This window comes from Gossypium arboreum, chromosome 9 (assembly GCF_025698485.1).
Source record: "Gossypium arboreum isolate Shixiya-1 chromosome 9, ASM2569848v2, whole genome shotgun sequence".
NCBI classification, from domain to species: Eukaryota; Viridiplantae; Streptophyta; class Magnoliopsida; order Malvales; family Malvaceae; genus Gossypium; species Gossypium arboreum.
The window spans coordinates 81,834,418-81,850,013 of record NC_069078.1 but is presented as its reverse complement, the minus strand read 5'-3'; the positions used below and the strand labels follow the sequence as shown (position 1 = coordinate 81,850,013).

The 15,596-nt window shown below is 26.4% G+C and overlaps 1 protein-coding gene and 1 long non-coding RNA gene across 2 annotated transcripts; both read left to right on the top strand.

Annotated features, from left to right (window-relative positions):
* Positions 1 to 2,576: 2,576 nt before the first annotated feature.
* On the top strand, positions 2,577 to 7,642 carry LOC108457198 (dihydropyrimidine dehydrogenase (NADP(+)), chloroplastic). The gene is made up of 7 exons (XM_017756110.2): positions 2,577 to 3,082; positions 4,081 to 4,344; positions 4,429 to 4,599; positions 5,646 to 5,758; positions 5,847 to 6,033; positions 6,966 to 7,075; positions 7,161 to 7,642. The coding sequence occupies exons 1-7, from the start codon at positions 2,822 to 2,824 to the stop codon at positions 7,315 to 7,317; spliced, it is 1,263 nt and encodes a 420-aa protein (XP_017611599.1). The 5' UTR covers positions 2,577 to 2,821; the 3' UTR covers positions 7,318 to 7,642.
* Positions 7,643 to 11,647: 4,005 nt separating this feature from the next.
* On the top strand, positions 11,648 to 12,404 carry LOC128280639 (uncharacterized). Its single transcript, XR_008270736.1, has 2 exons — positions 11,648 to 11,768; positions 12,210 to 12,404. It is a non-coding gene; the product is annotated as an uncharacterized LOC128280639 (long non-coding RNA).
* The last annotated feature ends 3,192 nt before the right edge of the window (positions 12,405 to 15,596 follow it).

Here is a 15,596-nt window from a genome sequence, read left to right as displayed (position 1 = left end):
TTTACTTTGTTATTTTTAATTTATTAAATAATATATGCGTTTTGATAATTAGGAGTACAAGTAGGGTTGCTAGGGATTAAAACTACACTCTCATGTTACAATACAAACATTCATCCCTTAGACCAATAAATTATTGGCATTAAATAATATGTTTTTATTTCATATAATTAATATGTAAAGTAATATTATTCAAATTGTTGAATAAAATTAAACTTATTAACTATTTTAATTATTAAAATATTACAAAACAATATGGTACAAAAATGTCTAAAAAATTTTAAACTACAATTAAAATTTGTATGAAAAATAATAAAATTCAAACCTTCTTTTGTGACTTTTAGTCTTTCTTTTTAAAATTCAACTTTTAACTGTTAATTAAATGAAAATATTAAAGAATCAATTAAATGAAGTTGTTGTCTACCAAAATGGGTCAAAATTTAACAAAAGTAATTAGAATATAAAATAAATTCATAAAAATTCCATTCAAAGTGTAATAAATATTATCTCAAATCTAAAAGGAAAATCCTCCTATATAACTTGTACTCTCTATGTCGTCATGAGCAATTCGAAAGTCATGAGCAAATCTATAGTTATTTTCTAATCCTTAAATAAAACGATAATACGTTTCAATTCATTCAAACTTACATCCTCCTATATTTAAAACAATACTTATATCAATCAAATTAAAACTCAATTGATAACATAAAAAATGACTTTCATAATCATAAAATTTAACCCTCGATCTCAACCATGAATAAGTCTCGATCTCGAAATCTCAAAATTATTGAACATCTTTATTATTAAGCTAAAATCTTATCCTCCCAAATTATTATATTCGATTCATGGAATGATGTTATTCATTATTATTCTATAATATGCCTTCCCGACAGCTTTAGCATATCATAATCTGGCATGGCATCTCAGCAGCAGTTGTATTGGTTAAAATATTATTACCTTTTTTTCTACTTCCACATGTATTGTAGGCATCAAGATTCAAAATGATTGTCCATCACTTACGACCTATATTTCGTTTTGAATAAATAATAAATTTAAGTGTATGGACCGCAAGCTCATAAGACTTGTATAATTATAGGTCCTATTCGTATTTACTTTTTAAACAATTAAAAATAAAAATATATATCGATTAAGTCTTAATTTAATTAGTATAAATATTATTTTTAATGTAAAAATTTAAGTTTAAATACGTTGAAATATATTATCTTTTTATTTATAAATTAGAGAAAAATTATGAGTACTTTTAAATATTAAATAAAAATAAATATAATCAAAATTATTAAAAATGGAAAAAAACAGATAATCTGATATTTACGTGAAGCGGTGGTGATGCTGTGCTTCCACTTATGGACGAATAAGCAGCTGCCTAATAGATAGACACCTTTCTATTTTTGATGGAATCCTATGGAGTTTTGGTCACACCATCACTTCCTTTATTTAATATATATATTTTTATTGTATTTAAGTTTATTATTAAATCAATGTTATGAATGAATTAAATATTAAATTAATAAGATATAAAAAAATTTGAGTATATAATATCGAATGCAATTAATAATAATTATGTCATTTATTATACATAAATTATAAATTAAATTAAATTTTTATCTTTTAAAATTATTATATATTTTAGAGTGTGATCATTTTTGTCAATATTATTATTTTCACTCACAAAGTGGTGAAACAGATTTTAGTATAATTTATCCATTTCTCACATAAACATATAATATTAATTTTTATACTATATTTAAATCTCGAATTAAAACTTAAAAACAATTTCCTTTTAGAAATTATCTTTATTTTTAAAAGATTGTATATGTATATAGTATATATTTTTTATTTTTTATTTTTTACCTATTTTAAATTTTGTTTATATATTTAAAAGGATTCACTTTTTATATATTGTTATATATTTTTACAATTAATATTTTAATAATTCAACTATTATATATCATATTTGATTCATATAAATCATATTTATCAAGTTGATATAAATTTTAAAAAATAATTAACTATTTATTTCAGTAAAAAAACTTTTATTTATTCAATAAATATTAATATATATTATTTTAGATTGAAATAATAGAGATAAATATTATTTATCTCTTATTATCGGCTTTTTGAAAAATTACACGAAGAATTAATTTAAATTTTTTCACTTTTTAAATTTTAATTATATATTAATTTCAGTTAAAAATACTTTAGAAAAGAAAAAAAACACTCAACTTAGAAAAGTCAAATCAAAATTATAATCATAAAAAGTAAAAAAAAATATTAATAGAGAACGAAACATTCAATTAAATAACATTTTTATTTTTTATAAATTTTGATAATATTTATTTATTTTTATACAATATTTAAAATTACTAACTTCTTTTAATCTATTTTATAAACAAAAATGTAATATACTTCAATCCATTTGAACTCACTTCTTACATTGACAATAATGTTTATACTAATTAAATTAAGACTCAATCGATTAATTTTTATTTTTATTTTAAATAAATAATTAATATATATTTATATTATTATATTTAAAAGATTAATTAAATTAAGTAATTATCGAATAGTTTTCTTCTCATAAAATAATAAACATTATTAGGATCCTGATGAAATGGCCTATGCTTGCAAGCAATAAACTCGGCTGCAAAAAGTCAAAAATACAACTCAGACTCCTAGAATATCCTCGTTGTCTGGTTTCCACAATATTACGATTCAGATTCACTCTTTTTTTTTTTTTTTTCTTTTCTTTTCTTTTCTAAGAAAGGACTCTCATCTTCATCCATCCATCCTTCGTTAGACATCCATGGCTTCGCTCAAGTTCAGCCACAGCAACGGCAACCCATTTGCTGTCACTCGCCATGTTACTCCCAGGTCGACTCGGCCCACTCGGATAGGATTTAAGATTTTTGCTTCTGATAATCATTCTGAACCTGATTTGAGTGTTTGCGTTAATGGGCTGCAAATGCCCAACCCTTTTGTAATCGGGTCGGGTCCTCCCGGTACAAATTATACTGTGATGAAGAGAGCGTTTGATGAAGGCTGGGGCGCTGTGATTGCCAAAACTGTAAGCTCCTTCTTCTTCTTCTTCTTTTTTTCTTTTTTCTTTTAAATGCTTCACAATTTGCTTTCTTTATTATTATTATTATTATTATTATTATTATTATTATTATTAAGGTGGTTAAAACGCTGTTGTAGTTTGATCCATGAATAAAATTGTTATTTAGATCGTATTGATGCATTGGACAAGTTGAACTTCGTCTTTACTTACAGTGTCTCATCAATCACTCAGACTGAACGGTTCAGCAGAGGAAGAGATGTCTACTTAATTTTGTATCTTAGTATTTCCAAAACGAAAGATGATAGAATCAAGAAAACGATCAGTCAGGCACCGATTAATATTCCTTCAAAGTTCATAAAATAGTACAAGTTCTAAGCAAAAATGGAAAAAGAATATTAGGATTAATTTTATTCTTACAAAACAATGCCTAATCATACGACTCTTCGGAGAAAAATGCTTAAAAAAGAAAAGAAAAAAAAAGGTTATCTTGAAATGAAAGCCGCATTTACTGTTTGCATTTATACCATATTTGTACGGATGTTACTTAAATAAATATAGATTTCTATCTTATAGATTTGGTTTAAGGTAATAAACATTGGATGAGGGTTAGTTGGGAGTAGCCTGCATGTTTGGCCTTAAGTTTTTTTCTTTTTTGGATCTCCTTCAACTCATAGCAATTCTGAATTGGTGTCTGAGACTTACTCTTTTGTGTCTATAAGATCTTGGGGTACACAATGGGAGGAAGTCTTTTCCTATCTTAAAAATACCATCCTGTTCTTACATGAGATCGCCAAATCCTATTGGCTGAGCACGTACCTTTTGGGACATGTTGTCCCGTACTAGATATAATAAGGAAACCAGAATGCTGTTCTATGTGGTATTAGCAACATTGGTCTTCAAGCATATTTACCCCCCCCCTCCTTTCTCGCATACATCTGGAATATGCCTGTTATGCACATTTGCATAATAAATGTTGAATCTTCGATACGAATTTGTTCTGCTAGGTGTCGCTAGATGCTGCCAAGGTTATCAATGTAACTCCAAGGTATGCCCGGCTACGAGCAGGAGCTAATGGCTCTGCCAAAGGACAGATAATTGGGTGGGAGAACATTGAATTAATCAGTGACCGCCCTCTTGAAACTATGTTAAAAGAATTTAAGCAACTGAAAAAAGAGTATCCGGACAGGATTCTGATTGCCTCCATTATGGAGGAATATAACAAAGCTGGCTGGGAAGAACTTATTGATCGAGTAGAGCAAACTGGGATTGTAAGCTGTATTCTTCACTTAGATTCTACGCTTCTTTATTTCTTATATTTAAAATACTTAGTCGTGAAATGACATTATTTCTAGGATGCCATTGAAGTTAATTTCTCATGCCCTCATGGCATGCCTGAGCGTAAAATGGGTGCAGCAGTTGGGCAAGATTGTGCACTATTGGAGGAAGTTTGTGGATGGATAAATGCAAAAGCTACTGTTCCTGTATGGGCGAAGATGACTCCTAACATCACCGACATCACAATGGTATGTTTTCTTTCTTTGTTAATTGAGTCACTGCTTATGTTGAGTTTGCTTTCCAGTCCTGATGTTTAGTAGCATGACTAGCATCTTATGTTTTAGAAGCATGTTTACGCGTTTATCATGAATCAAGAAAATGAGATGCTTATTTGGAAACCTCTATTTTTGGAAATGATGACATCTTGTCTCTGTCTGATTTGCTTAAACTTTATGGCACATTTCATAACAGTTCCCATTAGTTGAATGCATTCATGTGTAAGACTAACTACTCAATTTCTATCATATATGATAATGTTCTGTAGTTGGCTCCCAGGGAGAAAAATATCTATATCTCAAAACTCTTGACATTTGGGTATTTTGGTAAGTTGAGCCACTATTAAGCACCATATTCATCAGCACAGTAGTTTCTGAAAAATCACCATAAATTTCTATTCTATAAACAGAGGAAAAGATTATATAAGCTGTAACTTTCAGCCATAAGCTGAATTTTCATTTAGGACTAAACAGTCTTTTTCTTCCATATTGTTGATTGTGTAAGTTATTGTTGAAGATAAATGTAAGTGGATGTCCTTGGTTGTTTCTATGGGTTGGAGATATTGAGAAACAACAACAAAAATGATTGCAGATTGAAAACTTATTTCTTCTTGTTTTTGTTGAATAAATTTCCATGATTATCAGGGGAGGCAAACAACTAAATGGAATTTTTTTCCTAGCAGGAAAAGGGAGGTTTTCATGCTATTTTCCTGAATTTATATTAGGCTAGATTTATTTGTTACTTTGTGGTTGAAAGTTAAATCAATCAAACTGTTAGGCATCGCTGATTGATATAATCCATGGTTTTCTTGAGAAACGCAACTTATTAGTAACTCTATCTCAAAACTTTGTGGTACTGTTTGATTGTTGAGCTCAATTGTTCCTGTTGAAAGAAGTGATTGAAGCACAATTCTTTAGACTTCCCATTAGAAAATGCATCCTTTCCTATTTTCCTGATTCACGGTAAGATTGATTTATTGTTGATAAGTGATATTATTGTCCTATTGTGTGCTTTTTAGCCAGCAAGGGTGGCTTTGAGTTCAGGTTGTGAGGGGGTAGCTGCTATAAATACTATCATGAGTGTGATGGGAATCAGTCTTGATACTTTACGGCCAGAGCCCTGTGTTGAGGGGTTTGTATTCTCAAATAATCTTTTTTTTTTTTCAGTGTCCCAAAATTTATTCCTGGAGATTTTATGCACTTTAAACTTCTTTTTACAGCTACTCAACTCCTGGGGGTTATTCTTGCAAAGCAGTCCATCCTATTGCACTTGCTAAAGTGATGAGCATTGCAAAAATGATGAAGTCAGAGTTTAATGACAAGGATTACTCACTTTCGGGCATTGGGGGTGTTGAGACAGGGGGTGATGCTGCTGAGTTTATTCTTCTTGGTGCAAATACTGTCCAGGTAATAATTCTTATAATTGGATTTCCACTATAATGTCACTAGTATCTCTTCATGCCTCTGGATAAATTTGTGTCCTTTAAATGATGTCTTAGTTTTTCAATCTAAAGCTCATAGCTATATTATGCCATTGAAATATGTGGTAAACACTTCGAATGATTAAGGCTTACCTTGGTAAGAAAGATAAAAAGGGGGTGAAGCAGAAAAACTTGTTAACCAAATGATTGAGTTTCAGAATGAGATAGTGGTTATAAATTTTAACGATTTGATTGACAGGTTTCCTTTCTTACTCTGTTCCATCTTTCCTACCAAAGCCTGGATGAATATATTACCCAATTAATCTTGTTTATAGGATACGCCTCGGAATGAAGTAGCCTATTTTTTTTCTTTGATAATAACTAGCTTAAAATTGTTGAGGACAAGTTTGGTGGAAAGCTATGGAGTAGCTTAGTTCTCTGGAAATTTCTGGTGATATCTTGACAATTCTAGGATATGCATTAATATGATTTGCTGAGAGCTGTAGTTGTCTACAGTTTTTGAACTAGTATTTGTTTTGTCTTATTATTTTATAAATTCCTGAATTCCACAATCAATTTTTTTTCGAGGGTATCCATGATCAATTTCTATATTACCTGGTTTGGTTATTTAGGGTATTTAACATAAGGAAGAACTTGATTATTGTTAAAATAGTCTGTCGTAATATAAAGACTAATTAGTACAAATTTAAACTTGAAAAGACCTCATCAGAATAAGTAAACAATTTTTCTTGCCTTCGCTGAAAACAAGTTATGTGAGTGACCAAAAATTACTAAGTGAAATTAATTTGTTTCTAACTCTATGTACTAAAACATGTTGAAAAACTAATACTCTTAACAAATGAAATAACATATATGTTTGAAGCTTGCTTTCAACATCATCATTGCATATGCTTGTAGGTCTGTACTGGTGTTATGATGCATGGCTATGGCCTTGTGAAGAAACTCTGTGAAGAGCTCAAGGATTTTATGAAGAAGCACAATTTCAAATCAATAGAAGATTTCAGAGGGTATATGCTTTGTTTCTTACAATGGAAACTGCACATAAACAAACTTCTAGTTGAATAATGCATCTGTCTTTTTGGATAATATCAGGGTTTCCCTTCAGTATTTTACGACTCATACGGATTTAGTGCGGAGGCAGCAAGAAGCAATACGAGAGAGGAAAGCTATTAAGAAAGGTTTGCAGTCCGACAAGGAATGGACTGGAGATGGCTTCGTGAAAGAGACTGAGAGCATGGTTTCCAATTAATTGCAGTACCAAAGTGAGCCTTCTCCAGCGAATAGTGAAAAACAGATGGTTTTTAGTTTTGTTTGGTTGCATTGTAGAAATGGTTAATCATCTGAATGATTGAAGGTGCCGATGTAAAAACTAAAGCTTGAGGTTATTCCAGAGACAATTTGTTAATAAAGGAAGTGCATATGTTTCATGTAGCATGTTCAAACGAATTTGGATAATATTAGGTTTACTATCCTTGGAACTGTAGTAGGTTAGGGTAGATACAGATGTTAACTTTCTGATATTTATTATCCGAATTTGGTTTACTTTTAAGAATAACGAGTTTGAATTTGGATAATGGATACACAAATTTACTTTACTTTTGCAGTTAATACATTTGGATTCGAATATTAGAATCTATTCTTCGTTTTGCTTTTGCGGTATTGACAAATATGCCTTATATATTTGTAAATTTTATGTGTGAGTATATTTAACTATTTATAATATTTATAATCTGTAATCTATAATATATATATATATATATATATATATAAAAGATCGAGTTTAAAAAAAATTCTAACATACAAAAATAACTTTATTTTTATCATATTATTAAATTGGCTTTGAAAATAATTATAATAGAACTTTACAATTATTTATCAAGATATTTGTACTTATACTTGTTATGTATATAATTTTTTAATTGATCTGATATATCTATAATATTGATTATATTTATATATATTTAATTGTTGAATTTTTTTACATAAAAATAAAAAATTGAAAATTTTAATTTATAATTTACATGAATGAAAAATGAAATATTATATTTAGATTGTTAAGATATTAATCATATAAAAATTATAAAAGTTGTAAAACTATATTAATTGTATAAAAAGTAAATTTACGGGAAACAATGGGTTTATTAAGGGGATCAAAACCAAAAATTAAAAACAAGTCTGCATTAGTTTTGGGCTTAAGATCTAACCATCCACAAAATAACTTAAAAATAAAATGAAAACAAAAGCTTAAATTAAACCTAATCCACTTGACTGTTGTTATCCCATTCTACTGAATGGCCTCCTCCAACTCCTCAAAGCGTCTTAATACATTTTTATATTTAAGATTACTTTTCTCCTTTTATAGAGGTTGAACGGAACCTCTTAGAAGATCGATCGCCTTTCTTTGTCGGTTAAGCATTTCTTGATTCGGCTAACCTCCTCTTTGTTATCTGTGCCACTACTCAACCCCTACTTCCTTTTTTCTTCTTTTTTTCGTGGCGTCATGCTTTCCTCTTCTTTCCTTTAATTATGATTTGAATTTTTATTATCATAATATTTTAACATTTAAATAATTTTGTATATTTTAATTATTTTCGATAACAATTAAATGTATAAAATATTTATTGAAACTCATCATTCATTTTGTCAAAATATCAATTATATCCAACTTTACAGGAATATGTAAAATTGATTAATTTTCCATCAACATAATTTGATCTACGTGTTATTAAAAATAAAAATAAACAAATATATTAAAAAAATTCTTCCCACGATTTTTATTGATTAAAATTTATCAACTTTAATAACGCATTTTAAAATACATTATGAATGATTTTTAAAAAATATATATTATAAAAACTTTAATAATTAGTTTCTAAATATATTTTTATAATTAAAATCAAAGTTTAAAAGAATTAATCTAAAAATTATAAAAGTGTGATATTTTTAAAAGTAAATGAAATGTGATATTTTTAGTGGGTCAGAGTATAATATAAATGGTTAACATTTAAAAGTTAAAATATTATACACTTATTATATTTAGAATTTAATTTCTATATTTTTATTTTGAAGAATTTATCTTATTTTTCGAATTAAAAATTCAGATTTATTTTGAGTCTCACTCTAAATTAAACTCTCAAATCATCTTTGAAATAAAAATAATATATAAACTATTTTTCTTAATTTTTTCTCTTATAATAATATTATTTATTGTTATTTTAATATTGGACAGGTTTTATAAGTAGTATAGAGAAAACATGAAACCAAAACCCTTCTCTGTTAAACCATCCAAGTGAGGCAGGTTTTATAAGTAGTATAGATAAAACGTGAAACCAAAAACTTTTCTCTATTAAACCATCCAAGTGAGGCAGGTTTTATAAGTACTATAGATAAAACATGAAATTAAAAACCATCCAAGTAAGACAATAGAATATGATATTCCACCGTGGTGATGCAACGACTCGAAATTTATGATTAACGGAAAGTATATTATCGAGTTTTGTTTTTGAAAAATGAATTCGTAAATATTTATTAAAAATATTTACGAAGTTAATTGAATAGTTAATTAGAGTTTAATTAAGGTTAATTAAGTATAAGAATTAAATTGAATAAAGGTTAAAGGTTTAATTATAGATTAAAATATAATAAAAGGGATTAAATAGGAAATTATGCCTATTTCATTAGGTGATGCGACAAATGGAAAGAAAAATCTAAGATTTTTCTTAGATTATATATTATATGAAATTATTATTATGGTTTGTTATTTAATTATTATTATTAATATTATTACATTATGAAATAAAATAAATTTAGACAAGTGTATGGTGATAAGATGGTACAAGTGTAATAATGTATATAAATACACTTGTATTATAATTATTTATTTACTTAAAATTTAAGTTAAAAGATATTTATTAATTAAATAATTATATTATAAGATTTTTGTATAATAAATAAATAAAAGGAAGACAAATGGATGGTAATGATAATATACAAATGTAGAAATATTTATATGTACAATTGTAATATATGTATTTGTTATTAAATAGATATTTATTACAATTATTATAGTTTTATATTAAATTATTAAAATGAAGACAATTGTGTAATGATTAATGATACATGTGTAAAAATATATATAAATACATTTGTAATAAAATAAAATATTTTCTTATAATTTAAGTAAAAGATATTTATGAATTAAATATTATTATATTATATTATTATTATAATTTATTATTATTAACTAATATATATATATGAAATAAAGTAAGATAACAAAAGAAACAAAAGGAGAAAAGAAACAGAAGCTTTCGAAATAGGGAGAAAGGAAAGAAGAAAAGAAAATGAAAAAGAAAAACTAAGGTTTTAAAGCTTGGAGTTTAATTTGGTAAGTCAATTAAATCCTTTTCTTTTAATTTTGATGTTTTAGAATAAAGTTTTATAGAAATTAAGTTGAGATTTTGAAAGTTCTTATAATTTAAGTGATTGTGTAAGCAGGGTGACTGGAATGGTGCTGGCGCACACACAAACTACAATACCAAATCCATGAGAAACAAGGGTGGTTTTGAAGTCATCAAGAAAGCCATTAAAAATCTTAAACTGAGGTACAAGGACTACATTGACACTTATGGGGAAGGCTGTAATGACCTAAAATTCACGGGCATCAGAAAAGTGAGTTATAGGGCTTCGTCTTAATAAACCGAGTCATAAATAATTATTAGAAGTAATTATGAGTTTAGTTGAGTGTTTAATTAGGTTTTAATTAGGTGAATTTAGTCTAATTAAGAATAATTAGGAAAAAGGACTAAATAAAATAAGGTGTAAAAGTTGAATTATAGATTAAAAGAAATCATAAAGGATCAAATGGGCAATTAAGTCACATTTAGTATATGAGGCGACAAACATTAAAACAAAAATCTAAAATTTTTGTTAAGTTATAAATTATAAATATATTATTTTCGTTATAAATTGTATTAAATTAATTTAAAATAATTATATTATAAGATTTTTATATAATAAATAAGTTATGATTTTGAAAAATGGATGGTAATAAAATAATACATGTGTAATTGAAATATGTATACAATTGTAATTTATAGATTTAATTTGCTTTTAATTAAGTATAAGATATTTATTATTTATTATCTATTATTATTACATTAAAATATATTTAATAATTAAATAATTAGTGTAAGATTTTTGGTTGATAATAAATTATGATTTTGCTAAGTGTATGGTAAAGATAAAATACAAGTGTATTAATTTAAGTATGTACATTTGTAATATTTTTATTTAATTAGTAAATAGATATTTATTATTATTAAATTAAAAAATATTTATGAGATAAATAATTAATTTGTGAGATTTTTGTAAAACAAACAAATTAAATAGTGACAATTGTAATAATAAGAATATATACATTTTTATTATATTTATTTATTTACTTGAAAATTGAGTGTATGACAAATGTATGGTATTAATGGTGTACAAATGTGAATATATGATTGAATATTTAATAGATGTTTAGAATAAAAATATTATATATGTTAAGCTAACAAATAAAATAAAGTAAAGAAACTAGAATAAAATAAAAAGGAAACAAAAGAAAGAAGAAACAGAGAGCAGACCAAAAAGAAAGGAAGGAAAGGGGAAAGAAAAGAAAAAGGGAGAATTGGGGTTTGGAAGCTTCAAGTTTAATTGGTAAGTTAAATTAAATCCTTTTCTCTTAAATTTGATGTTTTAAAAGCTTTAAAACAAGGTTTTATTGAAATTAAGTTGATATTTTAAGAGTTCATAGATTTTCAAGTATAGTTTATGTTGAACAAAAACATGAATTAGGGATTTAATTGAATGAGTTTCAAGTTAGAATTGATAAAAGGATTAAATTGTGAAGTAAGCTATAAGTTTTATGTTGTAGGGACTAAATTGAGGAAAATTCAAAATTAGGAAAATATGCTGGAAATTTAATAGTTAAATTTGAGTTTAGATCAATTTTGAATAGAAATAGGGTGTGAATTAAATTAGGAAAGTAAGTAAACTTAGTTAAGATTAAATTGGGAATAAGGTAGAAATTGATTAGAAATTTAATTATTTATTATAATTAATGCTGTAATTAATAGTATAATTATTTAATCTTCGTAGGTAGTAAAGAACCTGAGGCATCGGCACCGAAAGGAAATGTAACACCCCTTAACCCTTATCCGTCCCCGAAACAGGATTACGAGGCATTACCAGTCAGTACAGTTCATTTACGGTTATTAATTAAAATTATTATTTACACTTATCACAAATTTAACAAATTATCAAATAATTCAAATTTATACCAATTAAGCCAAATCCTATTATATACCATTACCAAACCTAATTCTAAATATTTCATCAATAAATTGACAATTCAAAATACACACACATAAAATATCCTAGATATATACCATTACCAACTATTAACACGCTTTACTTCATTAAATTCGGGATCGGCTTGGGATGCTGATTCCACATTCTAGCTTTAACTTAACCTGATCACGGAAACAAACCGTATGCTAAGTATGAACTTAGTGGTATTTCTATAATCTGAACACTTAATAAAATGAAAATATATAACAAACACTTAAAATCATATACAATTACAATTATTCAATTGTTTAATTAATAAATATCTTTTACTTAATAATTATCTATTCAATAACTAAATACAAGTATTACAAATGTATGTATTTTATTAATACACTTGTATCAAATCATCATCACACATTTGTCTTTCTTTAATTCATTTATTTATTTACTTTATTTAATTAATATACAATAATAATTTTAATATAATAATATTTACTTAAATAATAAATACATACATGTATTACAAATGTATGTATAATATTTATTACACATGTATATTTTATTACCACACATTTGTCACTATTTTAATTTATTTAATAATATAATAATTTAATATCAATTAAATAATAATAACCATAATAATAAATAAATTAAATATCTTATGCTTAATTAATAAAAAAATTAAATTTATTTTACAATTGTATACATATTTTAATTACTAATTATTTAATTATTAAATATATTTTAATTTAATAATAATAGATAATAAATAATAAATATCTTAAATGCAAATTAAATCTATAAATTACAATTGTATACATATTTTAATTATTATTTTATCACCAGCCATTTGTCAAAACCATAACTTATTTGTCATATAAAATCTTATAATATAATTATTTTAAATTAATTTAATACAATTTATAACTAAAATAATATATTTATAATTTATAACTTAACAAAATGTTAGATTTTTGTTTTAATGTTTGTCGCCTCATATACCAAATGTGGCTTAATTTCCCATTTGATCCTTTATGATTTCTTTTAATCTATAATTCAACTTTTACACCTTATTCTATTTAGTCTCTTTTCCTAATTATTCTTAATTAGCCTAAATTCATCTAATTAAAACCTAATTAAGCACTCAACTAAACTCATAATTACTTCTAATAATTATTTATGACTCATTTTACTAAGACGGAAGCTGTATAACTCACTTTTCCGGTGCCCGTAAATTTTGAGTCATTACACAACCACCGTTTGACCAGAAGACATGAAACGACCGACATTAACACCTTCTCATGGGTACCACCCAATTTGCTCTCAATCTTAACCTCCCATAATTTGGGTTTGGCAAAACATATATGGAAAATGAATATATTTTTATGTTGGCAAGGAATAGTGAATCGAGGAGCTTCAATAAAAATAAGAAGAGACACAGTGAAGGGAGGCAAATAGTACTTTGAAGATAGGGGGCCAGCTTCAAATATAGATCCATATGTTGTCACTTCTATGATTGCTGAGACAATCATTCCCTGGAAACCTTAAAGCATTGGACATCAGATGAAACAAGACCAAACCTACTATTTTTTTTCTTACCATCTAACTAGTTAGAATATTATATAATAGTTTTATTACCTCAATATTGTTGATTGCTGGTAGTTCGTATATGGGTCAACCACTCTACAGAAATATATATATTACTTACACTATTTTTATCCATATTCTCTTATTAAAATATTTTATTAAGAGTTCAAATTTAAATAGATGACCAACTCTTTTGATAACATTTTAATTTTAGTATAAATTTTAATAGTTTAATCATAAAAACAATCGTGGTTCAATTCAATTTTTAAATAAAACCCATCAATTTCTTCTAAAACCTTTTGCATTATTTATATTTGTAATATAAAAAATGTTATTTGACATATTGGAGATCTTTTAAATTAAAAAAATCACTATTTATTTAATTTTTAATTTTTTAAATATCAATCAACAACAAAATTGTAATTTTAAATTTTACTAGTATTTAAAAATTCCACCACAAATATACCAAATGGTTATCCATACATGGATTTATTGGATTCATCTAAATGTATGTATTAGATTCATTTAAATGTAAGAAGGCGGTTGGATGCAAAGGGATATTTGTTGTCAAAGCAAACTTAGATAGGTTAGTGGTTAGACTTAAAGGGTTAGATTACTTAAATACTTTTTCTCCCGCGGTTAAATTTTCTTTTGTTCGTCTATTTATTTTCTTAATAGCTTCTTGTATTTGGTCACTACATTAGTTATATATATAAAATGTCTTTATCCATAGAGATATCCAAGAAAAGGTATATGTATGGATTTGTTGCTCAATGGGGCATATGAGAAGATTTCATTGAATGAAATCTTTGTATGGACTGAAGTAGAGTCTTCATGCTTGGTTTAGAAAATTCAGCGAGGTAACTTAATAATTTAGGTTAAAGAAAAGGTGAGACCATTCAATCTTTTATAGATGACCGATTATTAGAATCATTCTCCTTATAATATATATTAATGATATTATCATTAAAGGGATGACAATGTAAGAATTATGTCTCTCAAGTCTTTCTTATCCACCAAATTCCACACAAAAGACTTGAGTCAATTGAAGTACTTCCCGGATGGGGGTAGAAATGATGAGGAAAAAGGAGGGAATTTTTCTCTCTCAAAGGAAGTAAGTCCTTGATCTTTAAAAGAAAAAAAAAATTGGTGGGAAAACCTTGTAAAACTCCAATGATTCCAATTGTACATCTTATAAAAAATTACTGTGACTCATTTAATGATCCTGAGAGATATAATAAAATTGTTGGGAAATTAAACTATCTCATAGTGGCTCGTTTAGACATTGCCTTTGTAGTGAAAACTGTTAGTCAGCTCATGTCTGCACCTACAGTTAAACATTGGCAATTCAAGAAAAGATCTTAAAGGAACTCTTGAACTTGGCATATCATAAAGCAATTATTGGCATATTTGCAACAAGTGTTTCGCAGAAGCTAATTGGGCTAGATCCATTATTGAATTTTTATTTTTATTTTTTGTGAAACCTTAATATCATGAAAAAGTAAAAAGTAAGTTGTTATATCTCAATTTAGTGCAGAATTGGAATACAAGGCTATGCCATTATCCACAAATGAAATCATGTGGATATATCATCTTTTAACTAAAATT